General features: G+C 54.9%; 1 protein-coding gene across 1 annotated transcript in view; it reads right to left on the reverse strand.

The window, feature by feature from the left end:
* KMT2C (lysine (K)-specific methyltransferase 2C) overlaps positions 1-17,387 on the reverse strand; it is a 118,880-nt gene that overhangs the window by 86,638 nt on the left and 14,855 nt on the right. The window contains exons 2-5 of the mRNA XM_012733869.1: positions 16,625-16,763; positions 13,864-14,061; positions 11,002-11,150; positions 10,011-10,120 (exon numbers count right to left, since the gene is read on the reverse strand). Coding sequence (XP_012589323.1) covers positions 10,011-10,120; positions 11,002-11,150; positions 13,864-14,061; positions 16,625-16,763 — 596 coding nt within the window. The remainder of the gene's footprint in view (positions 1-10,010; positions 10,121-11,001; positions 11,151-13,863; positions 14,062-16,624; positions 16,764-17,387) is intronic.

The raw sequence follows: 17,387 nt of genomic DNA on the forward strand, positions 1-17,387 counted from the left end.
CAGAGGATTAGCAGTGTTTGGGTTTATAAGAAGGGCCACAAATGCACACGCTCACATGAATTCTCTTTTGTAAAGTGCTACTGCATTAGGAAGACCCAAGAAAAGGAATAAAGTCTTACTTCTCTTCATTGCTAGAGAATAGCTTTTCCCAAAGTGGCTATATTCTGATGCCACGACATCCCAAGGGATCTAAACAACTAGTGCATAACAGAACCAGAATTAACAGCATGCATGTATCATCCCAGTAGACGAGGGTGCTGACGGGGCAGTGGATGTATATGTCCAACTGCTGGAAAGTTTCTGCATTACCTTATTAAGTATGAAATAATTATTTTAGTATGCAGTGTTGTTAAAATCAAGAACCTCCAGGGTCCTCCCTAGTGGTGCAGCGGGTTAAATCGAAGCACTAAGAAGCTAAAGCCACTTCCCATGAGTTCGATCCCCGCCTGCCCCGGAGGTGACCACAGGGCTCGGCAGACCTCTCCTGACACGCCCACTGCGCCCTCAGCAGTGCACTTCGTCAGTCTGCCTATCCTGCTCCCCGCTCTGTCCCTGGTGAAACCTCTCACCGCTCCTGCACCTCTGGCTGGTACCCTAGTTCTGTGTGCATAAATAATCTTTTTTAAAAAAAATCAAGAACATTATTTTTATAGCATATGGCCAGGTGTACAAAAGTCTTTTGTGTAATTCACTACAAGTGAATTGGCGTGACGTTATTTAAGTCACCCTTTCTCTCCCCAATGCCTTTACATTTTAGGAACAGCAACATGTTCTCTTCATCACATTGGTAAACCTCTAGGAGAGCTCCTGGAATGAACCCAAGTACTAACTCACAACACATAAAATACAGGGGTGAAGGAAGGGAAAGAGAGTGCCGGCAGGCTGAAGTGATCCCCAGACCATCTGTGTCCCTTGCAAACTAACAAGAGGGTCTGGCAGGGACTAAATAAACTTTACATACAGGCTACTCGATTGTTTTGAAGCAAATGAAAAAGTACCAGTAGAAAATTTGTAGAAAAAATTTTCACAAACACCTTCTACAAGCAGCGCTCTCATCACATACCACATAGTGGAAGCCGAACAAACACAAACCAGCGCACAATGAGAAAGCTGATACTTGTGGGCTCCCTCTGGTGGCCCAGGGGTTTGAGAGCGCAACAACCCCTGCAGCACGAGTTCGGTCCCCGCCAGGGAGTGACCCGCACGGCGCAGCGGGCCTCTGCTGGCCCACCTGCTGCCCGCTCAGCAGCGTATTTCACTGGATCTGCCCGTTGTGCTCCCCTCTCTGTCTCTGCTGAACCCGCTCACCACCACCCCCAGCACCTCTGGCCTGAACCCCAGTTCTCGTACGCATAAACAGATCTTTAAAAAAGAAAACTAGTACTTCGGAGAGAGAAGCAAGGCAAGGGGCTCTTACAGGTCTAATCAACTTATTGGAATCAACACCCCAAACTCCTAGAGAGCCTATTATTTTGATTTCTACATTCTTTAATCAGCCGGAAAGAGAAAACAAAGGAAAAGTGTTACAGCATCTTTTGACATTAGGTCAAGAACACACTCCCCAGCCCCAGGGTACAAGTGCCCACGGGCACTGATCAAGGAAAGAGTCTCTCAAATGTCTAACACCAAATAAACAGAGTAACACAGTTTCAGAGGACTAAGGTTCTAAAGATGAGCTATGAACCAGTAACACAAGTTTCACTTATTTCAAAGGCCATTCACCAATTGTCAAGCATTCCTTCTGTAGCAACTGTGGCCAGTGGCTAAGCACTCTAAGACACTTCAAACACATTTAGCTTTTCCACACACCAAACTGTATCTAATCTTTACCTAACTTTTCTCCTTTACATCAGCCGGGATTCTCCCAGGATACAGCTATTAATAGCAAACGAAGAGAAAGTAGCAAAATGAAGTACAAAGCGAAAGTGTCCTAAAACTTGTTAAAACGTGTTTCACAAGCATGCCACAAAGAGTTAAAGTAAGATGACAAGCAGGCAAATCATTCTGGATGAAACTATCTAGGAAGTGCTGGTACTTGCTGAGCGTAATCTCCACTTAGCAGATGAGGGAAAGACAGAGCCTCACCCTCAACTCCATGAAAAGCTACACCCCACAAAGCACCCAGTCGGCATGTCACAGCTGCACCAAGATGGGAAACGCCAGTCACTTCAAAATGTCTCACACCTAGCAACATCAGGAAGTGCTGAAGATAAGGCTTAGAAGAAAATCCTGGGCCCTCCCTGGTGGGGCAGGGGGTTAGGACGCAGCACTGCAAGCCAGCCACAGCTGCTTCAGGGCAGGTTTGATCCCGGCTTGGAGCTGACCCCCAGGCGCGGCAGCCCTCTCCTGGCCCGCCCGCTGCTCCCCTCGGCAGTGGACTTTCATCCATCTGCCTGTTCTGCTCCCCACTCTGTCTCTGGGGAAGACTCTCACCCTCCGCATCTCTGGCCTGTACCCCATTTCTGTATGCAGAAATAATCTTAAAAAAAAAAAAGAAAGAAAATCCTAGGAGCCCCAAAAAAAATCAGTTATAAGGAAAGGCGAAGAGGTACTGCTTCTATTATCAACACTGATTACAAACGCAAAAAAGCAATTATCTACCCAAAGTCTACACACACTGTAAACCCAGCCTGCCAGCGTTTGCTGAGTGAATATTCAAATCTAGGTAATAAATCAAAGCATTCAGTGTCTGATAATAAAAACAGCTTGGGGCACAGCGACCTGGCAAACTCAGAAATAAAGAGCTGGGTTGGATGGAGAGAGACAGAAAAACGCCATGAAAAACAAGGTGGTGCAGTCCTGACGGCGAAGAAAACAGGGTCCGACCAAAGAGCAGCGGCAAGAGCCCAGCTAAGTTCACATTAGGGTGAGCTCACGTCTCTGACCCCACAGGAGAGCCAGCCCCTGCGATTATCCAGCGAACAGACCTCGATATCATCCTGTCGAAACACCTGGGTAAGTTATTCAACTTTCAAAGAGCCCTCAGAAATCAAGAGGTCAAAGAGACATGAAATACAGTATTCAGTGACAATGATCAAGCTTGATTCAAATGGACACAAAACCACAAATGTCAGTATTCCAAAGATATCGAGACTATACATAGTCTGTTCAAGTGTACATAGACTCTAAATTCACTATCTAAATGGCCATTTAAAAAACTCACATTTGAATAAGATATTTGATCACTTTTTGTAAAAGGTTATTTTTTAAAAGCAAGTCAGTTCTAATAAAATACTAACTATAAATTTGCTTTAGAATAAGCCCAGGCCCTCCCTGGGGGCGCAGCTGGGTTAAAGCACTGCACTAAGAAGCTTAAGCCACTTCCACATGAGTTCGTTCCCGCCTGCCCCTCCCGGCCCGCCCCAGAGGAGATCCACAGGGCGAGGCAGACCTCTCCTGGCCCGCCTGCTGCTCCCCTCAGCAGTGTACTTCAGTCAGCCTGTTCTGCTCTCCACTCTGTCTCTGGTGAAGCCTCTCACCCTCCGCATCTCTGGCCTGTACCCCAGTTCTGTATGAATAATAAATCTTTAAAAAAAAAAAAAAGCAGCAGCCCCCAAGTCACCCCTAAGCAGAATGAAAACTCCTTATTATCTAAAGGCAGTCTTTTAACCAAAGAAAAACATGCATTATTTTTCAAATGGTTCAGTAAGAAACATGTCAGCATGTCTGAGATGTGGTAAACGAGGTTCAGAGGAAAAAATATGTAACTTGAAAAATGCAACTCAAGACTGAAGAATAAAAGCATGAAGCCAGATTTAAAAACTGAGGGCACTAGGAGTCCACATATATTGCGCAAGGTGGGTCAGTCACCTAAGCTAAAGGCAGTAACCCACCTGCGGGGTGTCCTTAGGGAAATACTAATGAGATTCGGGTGTGTCAGTCTCCAGCCAAAGAACTAAGTTTGTTTTCTAAAGATGAGCCTGAAATAAAAAAGCCCTAGCAAACCATTTAGTATCTGAACGGTCCTGAAGCAACGAGTGTCTCAACCAGCCAGCGAGCCTTCTTGCTCTGGCCCACTTCACTAGTCACACACTCAAGTCTCCGCTGACAAAAGAACACTGAACAACCCCAGCCGCAAGCGGAGGCGCGCACCTCCCCCTGCCAGGGTTCCTCCCCGCGCCCCAAGCCTCAGGCCAGGCCCTAGTGCCTCCACAGGGGCATTCAGGGAAGACTCCACCCTGGGTGCCTCCCCTCCTGCCAGGGGCGCCACATCGCAGGAGAGCGGCGGGCCAGAGGGGCTGCTGCACCCACAGCGAGCAAGTCCCACGGAGGGCACATCGGGTCGCCCCCAAGGGCTGGCTAGTCTCATCCAGGATGCCTGTGAGAGAGGGCGGCTTCCACCTGCTGGCAACAGTCAGGTGAGTCAGAGGAAGCGCCGCCTGGCAGAGTCCTGAGCCTGAGGAGACCTTGAGCAGAGCACAGGTGAGTGGCCCACGATGGCCCGAACAGGAGGGCCACTAGGCGGCGCTGCGTTCAGCCGCCAGACGGGGTGATGGCTCCCCAGGAAGGGCAAGCTCCGCAGGGCCTCCATGGTTAGGCCTCTGCTGACTGCGCCCACATTTCGAAGACAGAATCAACATTTCGCTTACTTTACATCTGGTCTTCCCCCCACACCGGTCTGTGGAGTGGATAAATGTTTCAATTCCATCTTAGAAACGAAGCAGAACCTCAGAGCCTTCCCTGAGAAGGTGCCTTCTCCCCCGAGGTCAAGGGAATAGGCAGTTGTCCTGTTGCTATCGACATACATAAATCAGAAGCCCCGAGCAAATATCATCCTCATATCTATGACCTTTAACATGACCGCAAAGAACAACACGAGGAGCCCTTACTGTATAAATAAACTGTGAGGCCTCTAGACGCACATGCGTCAGAGAAAGGGGATGCTTTCCAGAGGTGCACGCAGGGGCCTCGCCGGCCGCCAGGCGGGCCACTGACACGATGCAGCACAATCCCGGAAGCCAAGCCGCCGGTGCCCCACAGGAAAGTGAGTGCAGGGTGGGCAGGGCCAGTGAGTGCACCAAACTGGTCACCCTCCTGTCGCTGGCGTGGACGCCCGGCCCAGGGGTATGGGCACTGGCACGGGCGCCTACAACTGCAGACGCTGGTCCCAGAGAGCACACGCGCGAGGGCTGAGAGGCGCGGCAGCGGCAGCACAGCCCAGACGCCCACTGGCCAGAGGCCCCCACTGGTGAGACTCGAGGCTACAGACCACCAGGAGAACGGCAGGCCCAGAGAGCATGAAGATTCGGGGGGAGGGAGGTGACCTCTAGGTGTGTACGGGTGGCTGAGTCAAACGTGAGCTGTGAGGACATGAAGTCTCAGGGGTTCGCGTCCGTGGGTCTGCTCGGGAGCACCTGCATCTCCGTTACCTCTTGGGCTGTGGTGCTCCTTGCTCAAAATAGAACCGCTCGTGGCAAAGAGGTACTTTTCCAAATCATGAGTTCACACTGGTATTTTCCATTTAGTTCCAGAGCACTTTAAAACACCCTTAACATTTTTTATTCCCCTGCCCAAACTACAAGTACCTTTTAATTAATTCCCCCTAGCTAAAAAAGTAATGTGCCTGTGCATGAATTTAAGAGAAATCCTAACGAAATCAAAGAAATCAAAGCTAGTACACCAGTAATGAGCTTTAAGATTAGCCCTGTTTTTTCGCCGCCATCTTTGAGTCCACCTGGCTCACAGAGGTATTTGGAGTTGGCGGGGCTGTCTGCCGAGACCACGCGCCTCTGCTCGGCCCGGCGCCTTGGGGGGCCGTGTTCCACTGAGGTGCAGGGCCAGCCCAGCCATCGGCTGGCGTGCCGCGCGCAAGGGCCCCAGTGCCGCTCCTTGCTGCCGTAAGGATGGGGTGCACCACAGCTCCCTGAAGGACAACGAATGGAGACTTCTCTGTTTTTCATGTGTGGTGAGCTGCATTCTATGAAACTACACCAAACACAGGCTTACGTCCAAACACGGGCCGCGTGAGCCCAGGCACTGGGCCGGAGCTGACCTGCAGGCCACGGCGTGCAGCCTGGCGGGGACCCACGTCCACAGCAAGCAGTCGGTGGCCCCAAAGCCTATCCTCACCCCAGCTGTACGGGATGCCAGAAGCTGCCTTCCAGTCCCCGGCTGGCCTTCTCTAGGCAGGGCGATGTCCCTGGGGGAAGACAGCTGGAGTCTGGCGGATGTCTAGGCACAGCCTACCCCAGTGGGCCTTTACTCCCTCAAATCCTCACTCCTGCCTTTCTCTAAGGACTCTAAATATTTCATTGGGGGAAAAAAAAAAACACTTTACCAAGCTTCCTGCTGCTCTCAGCGCGGAGCTACCGCAAGCCCGCTCCGCAGCTGGAGGCAGCAGGCGGGGCTGGCAGGCACGGCGCGAACAGGGGCAGTGCAGCCTGGTCACGCCTGGGCGGTCTGCTGTGTCTGCGCTTCGTACTGAGCCCTGACGAACAAGTGGGTCCACAAAGATCTTTGACATCCCCCCGTTAGCATTTCAGAGTGAAGACAACACAGCTTCTCCTGACTGTGCACGATGAACTGCGTCCAGCAGGCAAGACGTGACGCAAGCATCGCCGACATTAGCGCCCAGCGTCAGAATGAGCTCACTCCCGAAACTCCCCCATTTCGTGATTATGTTGTATTTAGAAAATGCTTCTAGAAGCCCTGGTGACACAAAACCCGTCTCAGATCCCTGTCTGTGCCTCCTTAAATAGCAGCCCAGAGGCACTATGATTCCTAGCATACTTCCTAGCACTTTTATTCCATGACATCTCTTCATGGATCGTCTGAGCCATGGCCGAGGGTCAAGCTCCCCTCTTCTTTTTTCCTCTTGGTTAACGTACTTCATTGAGAAAATGGATTGGGAAATGATTCCAATTCAGACACTCGGTCCCAACAATTTTCATGGATTTTGAAGCGCAGCAATTCCAAAGCAAACCTCCCATTTCCCAGAGGCCGGCTTAACACAGCACTCACTCACCTTCAACTCCCCCACCTGAGCCACACAGGATCCGCACTACTCACGGACCCCTGTAACGTTCTGCCTTCACGTCTCTTACAGAAGACCTGGATTCAGGAATTCACTGGCTGTTACTTATGGGCGCAATCCTAAATGCTCCTGTCATCAAAGTGACTCTTTCTGTTTCACCACAGAAGGCAGAGTTCAGGCTAATGAACGCACGCTGCTCTTCTTAGGAAGAAACTTCACTGGTGGAACGCCTCAGGAGGCGTGCAGGCTTAGGACACCCACACGTGCAGCCCCGACGCTGCTCTCCTGTCATCCTCAGCTCCCAAGCCCACACATCCTCACACTCTAAAATCTTGTTCAAGGCCTTCTGCCTAGAGCCCTGTTCTCCAGAGACCTCCAGTGGTCGCCACTCTGGGCTCCTGGAGAATGGAAAAGGGAGCACGGCCTGCCCTGAAGCATGGGTTCTTGGTTTGCCCCACTCTTTCCCCCGGCAAAAGTCAGGCTGCACCCCAGAAAATACTGAATATCATCTGAGGGGCAGGTACAGAAAAGTTAAGCTTCTGCTCCACACCTCAGGCACACATCAGCAGCCCGTCCCCTCCTTCTCCGGCCACCGCTGTGCCTGCAGGACGCGCCGCTGCCACTAGAGGCCAGCAGCACCGCGCGCCAGCAGGCCCTCCTCAGCCCATGCCGGGCCCCACCTGTGAGGCAGGAGGGGGCAGCCAGCCCAAACAGGTGCCACCCTGGCCCGGGCAGCACTTACAGCCTCGGAGCTGGTGAGAGTAAGGCTGAGGCCAGATTCGCACAGCCAGTACGACTTACCCAGGCTGGAGATGGACTTAAAGGCCAGACGCACTGTCCAGGGGCCTGTAACAAAGGCGTGCAAGCCCGCAGCAGAGCGGGCCGACCGGCGTGGGCCGAGGGCCGGAGGCCTGCTCGCATCCAGCTCAGGCGAAAGGCCTGAGTCTGGCTGTGGGTCTTTAGAGTGTCTGTTACAGATGTTAAAAGGAAAAAGACACAAAAACAGGGAGCCCTCAGAAGGAGGATGGGCTCACTTCACAGGTCAACCCCAACCACAATCACCAGTTTACTTAGTGACTGCCACCGTCTGTGATTAAAAATAAGGACCCTTTTTTTTCCCACTTTGAACAAATGGATTTCAAGCAAAGCAAAACTCTGGAATAATTTAAAACATCAGAAATCATAAAACGGTCAAGGCCCCGCAAGTTTCCGTAAGTCACGACATTCTCACTGCTGACACGCCGGCTTATCTTACAGAGGTAGGTGAAGTGCTTCCTTCCTTTGAAAGCAGGGCTGCGTGTTCTGACACAGCCACACGGCAACGTGACGAAGGATGAAGCAGAAACGCGTCCTGCGTCCAAAGGTACTTCTGAGAGGCTCCAGAGAACGCACAGGCGCCGCCACTGCCCAACGGCCCTCGAGGTCGCACTGCGTAGCACAAAGCTGTGACCCCCAAAAGGCGAGCTCGCTGTGACTCCTCCAGACTCCCAGCAGGCCCGGACCCGCACCTGACAGGTCTCGCTCTGTGAGCAGAGGCACCACGGCTAGCGGCACTGGCAAGTGACGGCACAGTGGGCTGGAGGAGGCCGGCCGGGCCCTGCGGGATGCAGGTCTCGCGTAAGCCAGGGCGAGGGGCTAGGGGACGGCGGTCAGGAAGGTGCCTGCGGAGGATCGCAGGAGCACCCGCCGGAGTGGCGAGCTACCAGGGCGCTGGTGACGCGGGCTTGGCTCTCTGAGGGCAGGCCGCGGCTCGGTGCCACGCCGGGGCTGCTCACCAGGCCGCGGCGCCAGCTCTGGACAGTGCGGGTCCGGGGAGAAGCAGCAGAGAGCGCGTCCCCGCCCGCCGCCGCCTCCCTCAGGCCCTGTCGGCCGCCAGCACCACTGCGAGACAGGTCGGAGAAGGGGGCGTGGGCTGGTCTCTGAATCCCATTTGGCTCGTCTGTGAGCTGTAAGCACTGACGGAACAAAACAGTGTCTTCTGCACAAAATGACAGGGGGAGCAAGCTCTGCCGCTGGGAGCAGGGCGAGGAGGATGCGCGGGCACCCACGCCAGCCAGCACCACGCGCACATCGAGGCTCCCCGGCGCCCGCGGACACAGCCCCCAACCCAGCACCACAAGGGTACCAAGGCCTTGTGCACTCCCGTTCCTGCGACGCCTTTCCACGCCACATGATGACCCAACGCTACTTCTGAAGGCATCCAGGCAAGAAGAGGGGCTCCCCATCTCCAGTCTTCCTCTGGCCACTCATGTATGCCCTGACCCGGGGCTTCCCAATTATGCTCGTGGTTCAAAGAGGAACAGCAGGCCAACGTAATCACCTTGCAAACCACACACGCGACGGAGCGGGCCCCTCGCCTCTGTCAGCAGGCCGCCGGTGCTGTCGGGCTGGGCCGTGACCTGACTCCAAGCCTGGCCCTGCGTCCTGTTTCCAGGGGCACCCAGGCTCAGACCACGAGGGCGCCACCATTTCTTTGGTGAGAACCTGCTCTGGCGGGCGGGCCCTGCTCCCAAACAGCCCCGTCGAGCCCAGGCGGGTCTGCCGGTAGCAGAGCGAGCTCACCGCCCAGGGGCTTCTGTCTATAGTGGGAAGGCCCTGCTTTCCGCGTGTCATTCTGCAAAAACACGCAAACCCCAGAGAAGCCTTGAGGAGGGGAGGCTGCAAGAGCTCTGCCGGGCAGCCCCGAGAAGGCGCACTGAATGGTGCCTGCTGGAGGGCGCCACAGCCGAGGCCTCTAATGCGGCCGAGGCCTGTCAGGTCTCGTCTTGCAATGCGAACTTCCAAACAGTTCTGTCTTAATATGCAGTGATTCTCACTTCTGAAACTGCCTGATTCAGATGCAAAATATTAATATTTAACCTGAACATTTACTGCACAGCTTCAATTTGTTTTCACAGACTCTTGATACACATTCACAACTGCCTGCTTAAAGGGTCTTTACAGAACAATAATCACTTCAGAATAATTTCTGCAGCCTCCAGATGGACTACAGCAGACACCATTAAGCTGTGTGGTAAACGCAGTTGCCTCTACTTACTTCTGTGCTCCCTGAGACAACAGCTCTGTCCACGCTCACTGGTAACGGCTCTTCCATCTGGCCACCTCCCAGGGACCACTCGACACAGCGGTGATGGGCCCAGCAAGTGCCTGAAAGGGTAACAGCGAACAGGAGCAAGTGACTGATCATCAAACAGATGAAAGCTCACAGCAAAGACACGAGCCCGGGCACGTGTGGCCGGCCGCGTGGCAGCCCCTGGGCCACGGAGTCAGCTGGGAGCTCCTGTGTCACCAAGCCCTCGGAGCACGGCTGAGAACCCGACTCAGAAGCTCTCGCCACAGTGTCCGGCAGCCTATGTTTCAATAAAACTCTCCAGATGCGCACAAAAGTTTAAGGATGGCTGAGTTAGTGATAGCAAAAAAGAACTGCTTTCAGCCATTTGTTTTGTATTAGAAATGTGCTTGGGAACCGCATCCACTACAAAGGACGTAATGTAACATGCTCTGACCAGCGAGGTGCGTGACAAAGCGCCCCCTTTGCGGCCGGCGAGCGCTTGGCGCTCAACAGCTCAGTCTTCGAACCTCCACAGAACACGTGACCCTGCCTGCTGTGGCGGGGCTCAGCCACAGAGGGAAGTTTAGTCCAAACCCCATGGCGCGACACCCGGTCTACCAGCCAGGTCACACGCTGTGATCGCAGAAGGCCCGTAGGGCGACATCACAGCCCTCCCCCGCAGGCCTGGCCACCAGGCTGCCGTGCCACCCTGGGCTCCTCTTTCCTCAACCGTCAGATCGCCCCAGCCCGGCTGTCTGCACGATAGCAAAACGGGGTACTTATGAAAGCATCACCTGCGGCGGCATCGGGAGCCAAACCAGCCAGGTAGGCAAGGTCAGAAGAGCAGACCTCTGCAGGTGGACTAAACAGTGATCCCTTTACCAGTGAGATCACAGCTGTTTCTACTGGATCAACCATTCACTGAACTTCAAATGCTGGCCAAATCAGGGGGCCGGATCCGGAGACTGGCGCATACCTGCAGGGTCCAGTAAGGCTTCTACAGCAATGGCGTCCGGAAGGCCAACCAGACTGAGCTCGTCCCATAATTTACCGGCCTGCTCCTCGGAAGCCGTCTGCGTGCTCACACTCACACAAGACACGGTGCTCTGCTGAGGGGAGCGCTCTCTGGGGGGGTAAAGGTGAAAGTGAGACAAACAGAAAATTGCTTCAGCTATGACCAATACAATGTGTTGCTGAATCAACTGTCATTAGGAATAAGAAACTCGAACACTGTCCATTATCTGTAATGTCACGTGAGCAGGGTGGCTACCCCCACCCTACAATAAAAAGAAAGCTCCAAAGTCCACAGGTAGTGTGACACCTTGGCTGCAGACTTACACTGCCGTCCATCATTTTTTTAAAAAAACTGACCCTCCAAGATATTCTGGTCGCTGCATCTGAGCACACAATGAATACTCCCTTTGGCCTTATTTAAATGCTTTTAAAACACAGCCCGATCCTATCAGACCATTTAAAGTTGCTTTTCCCTTGAAGAGGGCTGCTGCAACAGGGCGGCAGTTCATTCTTTCTGAAGAACGGTTATTTCCAGGGTAAATGTGGGAGCCGGGGGAAGGTGGGAGGTGTCCCTTGGGATCCCCGGCCCTGGACACTGCAGGGCAACCAGCCTGAGGCATGAAGCACACACTCTCTAGCACCACACTCAGCCGGGAGTGAGGAACTGGCCCAAAGCGGCCGCTCAGACTGAGACTAGCTGTGACTGCAAAGCCCACAGCACGAAGCAGCTGAGCCCCAGGCCCACACCGCTCTCCGCACTGACCGCGGTCATCAGGTAAGTGCTCGGGGCCAGTGGCTGCCCTTGCTGAACATCAAGTGCCCTAGCACCAGGCCCAGTCACAACATCCAGCAGCCCCAGCCCTGGCTGTCCGGGTGCCTGGGCACAGCGGCCAGGGCGCTGGCCCGGGGTGCTGCAATGCCAACACTCAGCAGAGCCCAGCTAGCGGCCTAAACAAGCAGTTCTGAGTGTAAACATATAAAGCCACCAGAAATATCTATGTCTAGCAGTTTAGTTTTTTTTTTAATGTGGCCTGCTCTGCTAACTTGGAAGTTCTCGTTTTGATAAGTGCCCACAGTGAGACTCTCACTCTCTCTCCAGATATTATACACATGTACACACACACGCACACGAACACACATGTGGTTATACATGAACCATCATTGTTAGGACAGGGAAAAGGACTCTGCTTTGAAGGGTTTTCTTTGTATCAGTAAGGATGGGGAAAGGGGGAGCATGGGTGTGACCAATGGGCGAGGCCCTGCCTCTGAGTGGCCAGCTCCTCAGGCGGCGTGACGCCCACTCGGCACACGCTGCTGTGAGCCCAAAGGTGACAGCAGCCCGCTTGTCGCCAATAGCAGGCAAGTCACCCAGAATACATTCCACAAAGGAAGAGGGAGAGTCCTGACTGCGTTCTTCTGTTTCCTTTTCAAATAAAAAAAATTAGCTGTTTATCTGGTTTATAGTTTCATTAGCAATTTATTTTGTAAATGTTTAAAATCATTACCAAGCTGAATTAATTGCCAACTCCTAAATGATTCCCAAATTTAATAAATTCGTTTCATTCCTAAGCATCATTTAGTGGTTTGTATTACTTAATAACGTGGCAAACACTAAGTATACACTGCCATTAAGCCAAGGTCACACTCACATAATGATCTTAGCCCTAAAAATTAGCGCTAAAAATTAACTCAGCTCAGAAGTGGGTGAGGCCCCACCGGCCTGCCCTGAATGGGTGCCGCTAAGATCACTGTCACGTAGGCAGGCCGTGCAACCAAAATGGCCAGGGCAGGCAGACCTGCAAATCACCGCTGGACTGAGTCTGCAGAGCAGGGACCTGTTTACCTAGGACATGAAGATGCAGTGACCACGAGCGGCTCCCACAAAGCCCCAAGACTAAGCTCTCCTTCTAAGGCCTTGAAGCAGGGCCACCTGAAGTTCTTTTTCAATATTCTCATTCTTGTTATTGTTTCATTTCCTACTTCAGGCCTTCAAGGCTCTGGCAGCGGTCCAAAAGCAGCAGCCCATGAAGCAAGAGAGCATAAAAGGCCTGGTGCTGGTCTGGGCCAGGGGAGGCCGGGCAGGCTGGCTAGCCTTCCGCGCTAAATTAGTTTCTATACTTTCTCGTGGACTACAGAAACTTCTACTCCCTCAGTCTCCAGAGCTAAGCTCACATACTGAGGTGGTCTCTAAACAGAGCTCTAAACTGCAACAACATTTAACTCCGAAGCAAACATACCAGACAAGGGTTCTGGTGGCTGCGGTGAACGTCCATGCTGGACAAACACAGCTCCCTCGACTCCTACCGCACTGAGGGTGGGGGCATCTTCTTTGACCTAGATGGGTCTCCTTGCGGACAATGACGTATGAAGTTGACACTGTCGTCCCAAGAGCTTACAGGGCAGGTCAACGTTCGATCAACCCCCAAAACAACAAAATGAATGACAACTGCAGGCCCTGAGTTACTGGCACCTAACACAGGCAAGTCAAGCTTGTTTGGAGGAAATAAAGACCTAAGGTTTCCTCACCTCTCCATTCCATTCATCAGACAAACCCATCAACTACCTCTCGGAGCTAGCTGCCGTTAACAATTTGAAGATTTCCTCTAAAACTCAGCCATGGTGATCACACTGATTTGGTGACTGGGCAGTTAAGACAACAATCTTTTTCTCTTAAATGAGCAGCTGGGAGGAAAGACGCGTCTGCGGTGACAGGGGTCCGAGGCCCCTGGGGCTGAGGAGCCGCTCAGGACCAGCCACGGGCTGCCACAGCCACCCGAGCATGAACCCTGGGTGCACCCCGACATTAACATTCAAAATGGCTCACTTTCTCTGTCTCTGCTTCCGTGGTGCCGAGCTCTGCATCTGCTCACAGGTTCTGCTGCTGTTGTCCTCGACGTCCCTCTTGTCTGAAGGCGGGTTTCTCCCCGGCCAGGTGAGCCCAGGTGTCCCCCGGAACATCTTCAGGTCCCCTTGGCCCAAGGAGCTCTTCTCGCCACAGTAACAGAAGGCGCAGAGCTGTTCACTGGCGGGGCAAAGCCGGGCGACAGAGGGGACAGCTGTTTACTCGGCTGCTGCGGGGCAGACCGCCCCACAGGCGCGCTTCAAGACGCAAGGCTGCCCCCGCGCGCAGACGGCCCGCGCGCCTAGGAGCCGTCCGGAGCCGTCCGGAGCCCTCCGGGCTGGCTGCGGCTGCGCGCTGGGCTCCGCCCACAGCATGGCTTCCAGAGAAGCCGCCAAGCCAACGGCAATCTCGCCTACTCTTGAAAAACAGAATTTTCTTGTAAGTCGAAGTCAAGAAAATAAAAATTCAAAAAGAACGGCACAGCACACCGAGGCTGGGAGAGGCCCGCAGCGGGCCCCGCCCCGGCCAGGCGGCGGCGGCACGTCCGCCTCGCAGGCTTCCGCGTGCCGTGCGTGCCCGTCGCCTGCCTCCAACACCCCGAAGGCAAACTGAAAGAATCACTTGTGGTCTTGCCTCAAAGAGGCTACAGCCGAATCCTCCCTGGCATTTTAACGTGTCGCTTTCTAAGCCTGTAAGTTCCCGTTTCCCGCAGGGCGCCAGAGTCCCAACCCATTTCTTCCCGAACAAGCACCCAGAAGGAGCAGCCATCAGTGGGAGGACACGGGGTACTGAGAAGCGGGGCGCTCAGGCCTGCCCCTCACCCCACCCTGCTCACACGCAGCCTATAAGGCCTCAGCAGTCTCACCACAGTCAGGCCACAACGAGAACATTCTACAGAACTGCTCAAGAAATCTGATGAAGAACCAGGAAAGGCGGGAGAGTCAGGGAGGAGCGGTCACCCATCGGTGGGGTTCCCCTGACCCCCAGGGGCGAGCGGTCCTCTGCTTGGATGCAGTGAGGTGCAGAGGCACAGCCCCACCCCCGCGACAGGCCCCTGCCTGGGCAGAGCCTCCCCTGCCCGAGGAGGACACACCCGCTCAACACGGGGGCAGCCCAGTGTGCCACGCTGGACGTTCAGAGATCGCGAACCACACCCCTCGTGAGCTCCTGGGGCACCTGCAGACCAGTGGGGGGGGGGGACACCTGCCGACCAGGACGCTCCCAGGGCGCAGGCTGAAGGAGGCCGGAGCTGCGATGCGGCGGCCGACGGGAGCAGCGGCACGGGGCGGAGCTCGGTCTGCAGGAGCTGGGGCCTGGCCACCAAGGCAGCGCCTCGGCACGGAAGGTGCAGCGCCCCGAGAAGACACTCGCATTCCTTGACAACCACCTCTCCGGGGTGGGCACCCCACCTGGAGAGCGAGTATGTATCCCCATCACATTGACCACTGCCCAACAGGCAGCTCCCAGTACCCCTTTGCAGGTGCCGGGGAGCAGTAAGGGACAGGCCGCGCGGAGCAGAGGCCGCGAGTGCAGAGCAAGGAGGAAGCTAGAGCGAGCTCATGGGCCGAGCGGGAGCAGTCCCGCTTCCTATCCTACTCTCTCCCTTGAGCTTTTCAAGTCCTCCCCAAAAATGGGGCTTCAGGGATCCCCTGCCAAGAGCCATGTAAGACCTCAAGGTCTTCAACCAGATCCCCCAACCCCAGGCCGCTACAACCTGATGCCGGGAGGGGCCCCCTGTAGGGGAGGAAGGGGGCTGCAGGGCGTCAGCCATGTGAGAGAGGCCTGAGGAATTGGGGGCCTCTGGCAGAAGCCTGACGGGGCACGGGGAGGCCCAATGGTATCCACAAAAGCAGGACACTTGACGTCAGGGAGGTGACTAGGGTTAGGCTGGAGCCTGAAGAGCACAGAATGGATCTGAAACTTTGAATATAGTGAACACTTAACTGAAATGTAAGAGGCAGCCCCTAAGCGCAGGCAGCGGGCCTGACTTAGGGCCCAGAATGGACGGTCTGGACGGGGGCAGAAACGAGAAGCAACAGAAACGGAGAGGAAGCTCCAGTGCCCCAAGGGTGGCCATGGCTAGGGTGAGGCCGCAGCCCCGACAGGGTCAGCACGACTCTGGAGCAGTCTCTCCAGTGGGGTCCAGGATGTAGCACGGGAGGTTCGAGGGAAGACAGTGAAGATGAGACAGTGCCTGCCCTCTGCGACTGGGCAGCTCCAAGTGGCCACGCCCAGAGGAAGGTGGAGGTGGCTCTGCACACGTGGGGCCAGCAGCGCCCAGACAGGATGGCGCCCGGACCGAGGAGCCCCGAACCCCAGCAGAACGGGTGACAGCGTATGCGGGCCCAAGGGTGGGGTGTGTGCTGTTAGCTCTGCCTCTCAGGAGGCCTCACACACACAAAGCCTCTGCTGAGCTAGACGCAGATTCCAACCGCCCGCGTGTCTTTTCGGAGAGCACAGAGAGCAAGCGCAGGACCCCCGAGCAGGCAAGCTGAAAGGGCAGATCAGGACAGCTCCTCCGCGCTCCTCGCAGGTCCGCGCCAGGGTCATAAGCAGCCCGGTCCCAGAGCCCAGGGGATGGGGGCCTGCCCTCGACCAGCCGCGCAGGCCGACGCCAGCTCCAAGGGGCGCTGCCCCTGTAATAGTGACTGGGAAATACCGCCCCCCCCCACCCCAATCACACTGGACACCTCAGGGGCCAGCTCGCCGCCCCTGCGCCTCTCAGCTCCACACGTCCGCTGACCTGATTTTGGCTTCCACGCCAACCGAGACCAGGGAGCTGGCCGACTCCTCGGACACAGACCGCTGGAGGCCCGGGGCTGGCTGTCTGCCGCTGTCCACTTCTGCTTCAGCATCCTCTTCTGCAGACTGCTCTTTGATTTCTGCTTAACGGCAAACAAAAGAACACAGAAGTCATTTTTGCTTTGCACCAGTGTTTGGGGACATTCTTCAAGAAGCCTCCATTACAGGGAGGAAGGACAGGCGGCAGCGTGTCGCCAACACGGGCAACGGGCACCTGACACGCCGCACTGCGTGGGGGCAGTGCTGAGGGGCTCTGCACCAGCGCAGCAGGCCCGCGGGCCCTCTCAGAAATGGTCACGAGGAGCCTTGCTTTCAGGCTACAGCAGTCTACAGACGACATGTTTCCATGGGGCTCGTTGAAAGGCTTCTTCACAGCCTACAGGTCCAAGTTCACATTAGCCCTCCGCTGTCCCCTGGTCCTCCCTCCCCGCAAAGCTGCGGCACAGAAGAGAACACGCTTCCCTACTGCCTTCTGCCACTATCCTCCAGACGCACCCCAAACACCTCGCTCAGCTCTAGGGCAGAAGAGGGCAGCCTGAGCAAGGTGTCTGCAAACCCTCTTCTCTCTTTAATGGACATGGTGATGCCCATTCGGTGTTCTAGCCACTGCTCTGCACAAGATCACACCCACAACCCAGGGGTCCCCCAGTGCAACACCATGCTCTTCCTTCAATATTTTCCTAACTCAAAAATCATGTACACCT

The sequence above is a fragment of the Condylura cristata genome, unplaced genomic scaffold (assembly GCF_000260355.1).
Source record: "Condylura cristata isolate star-nosed mole 26May11 unplaced genomic scaffold, ConCri1.0 scaffold00042, whole genome shotgun sequence".
NCBI classification, from domain to species: domain Eukaryota; kingdom Metazoa; phylum Chordata; class Mammalia; order Eulipotyphla; family Talpidae; genus Condylura; species Condylura cristata.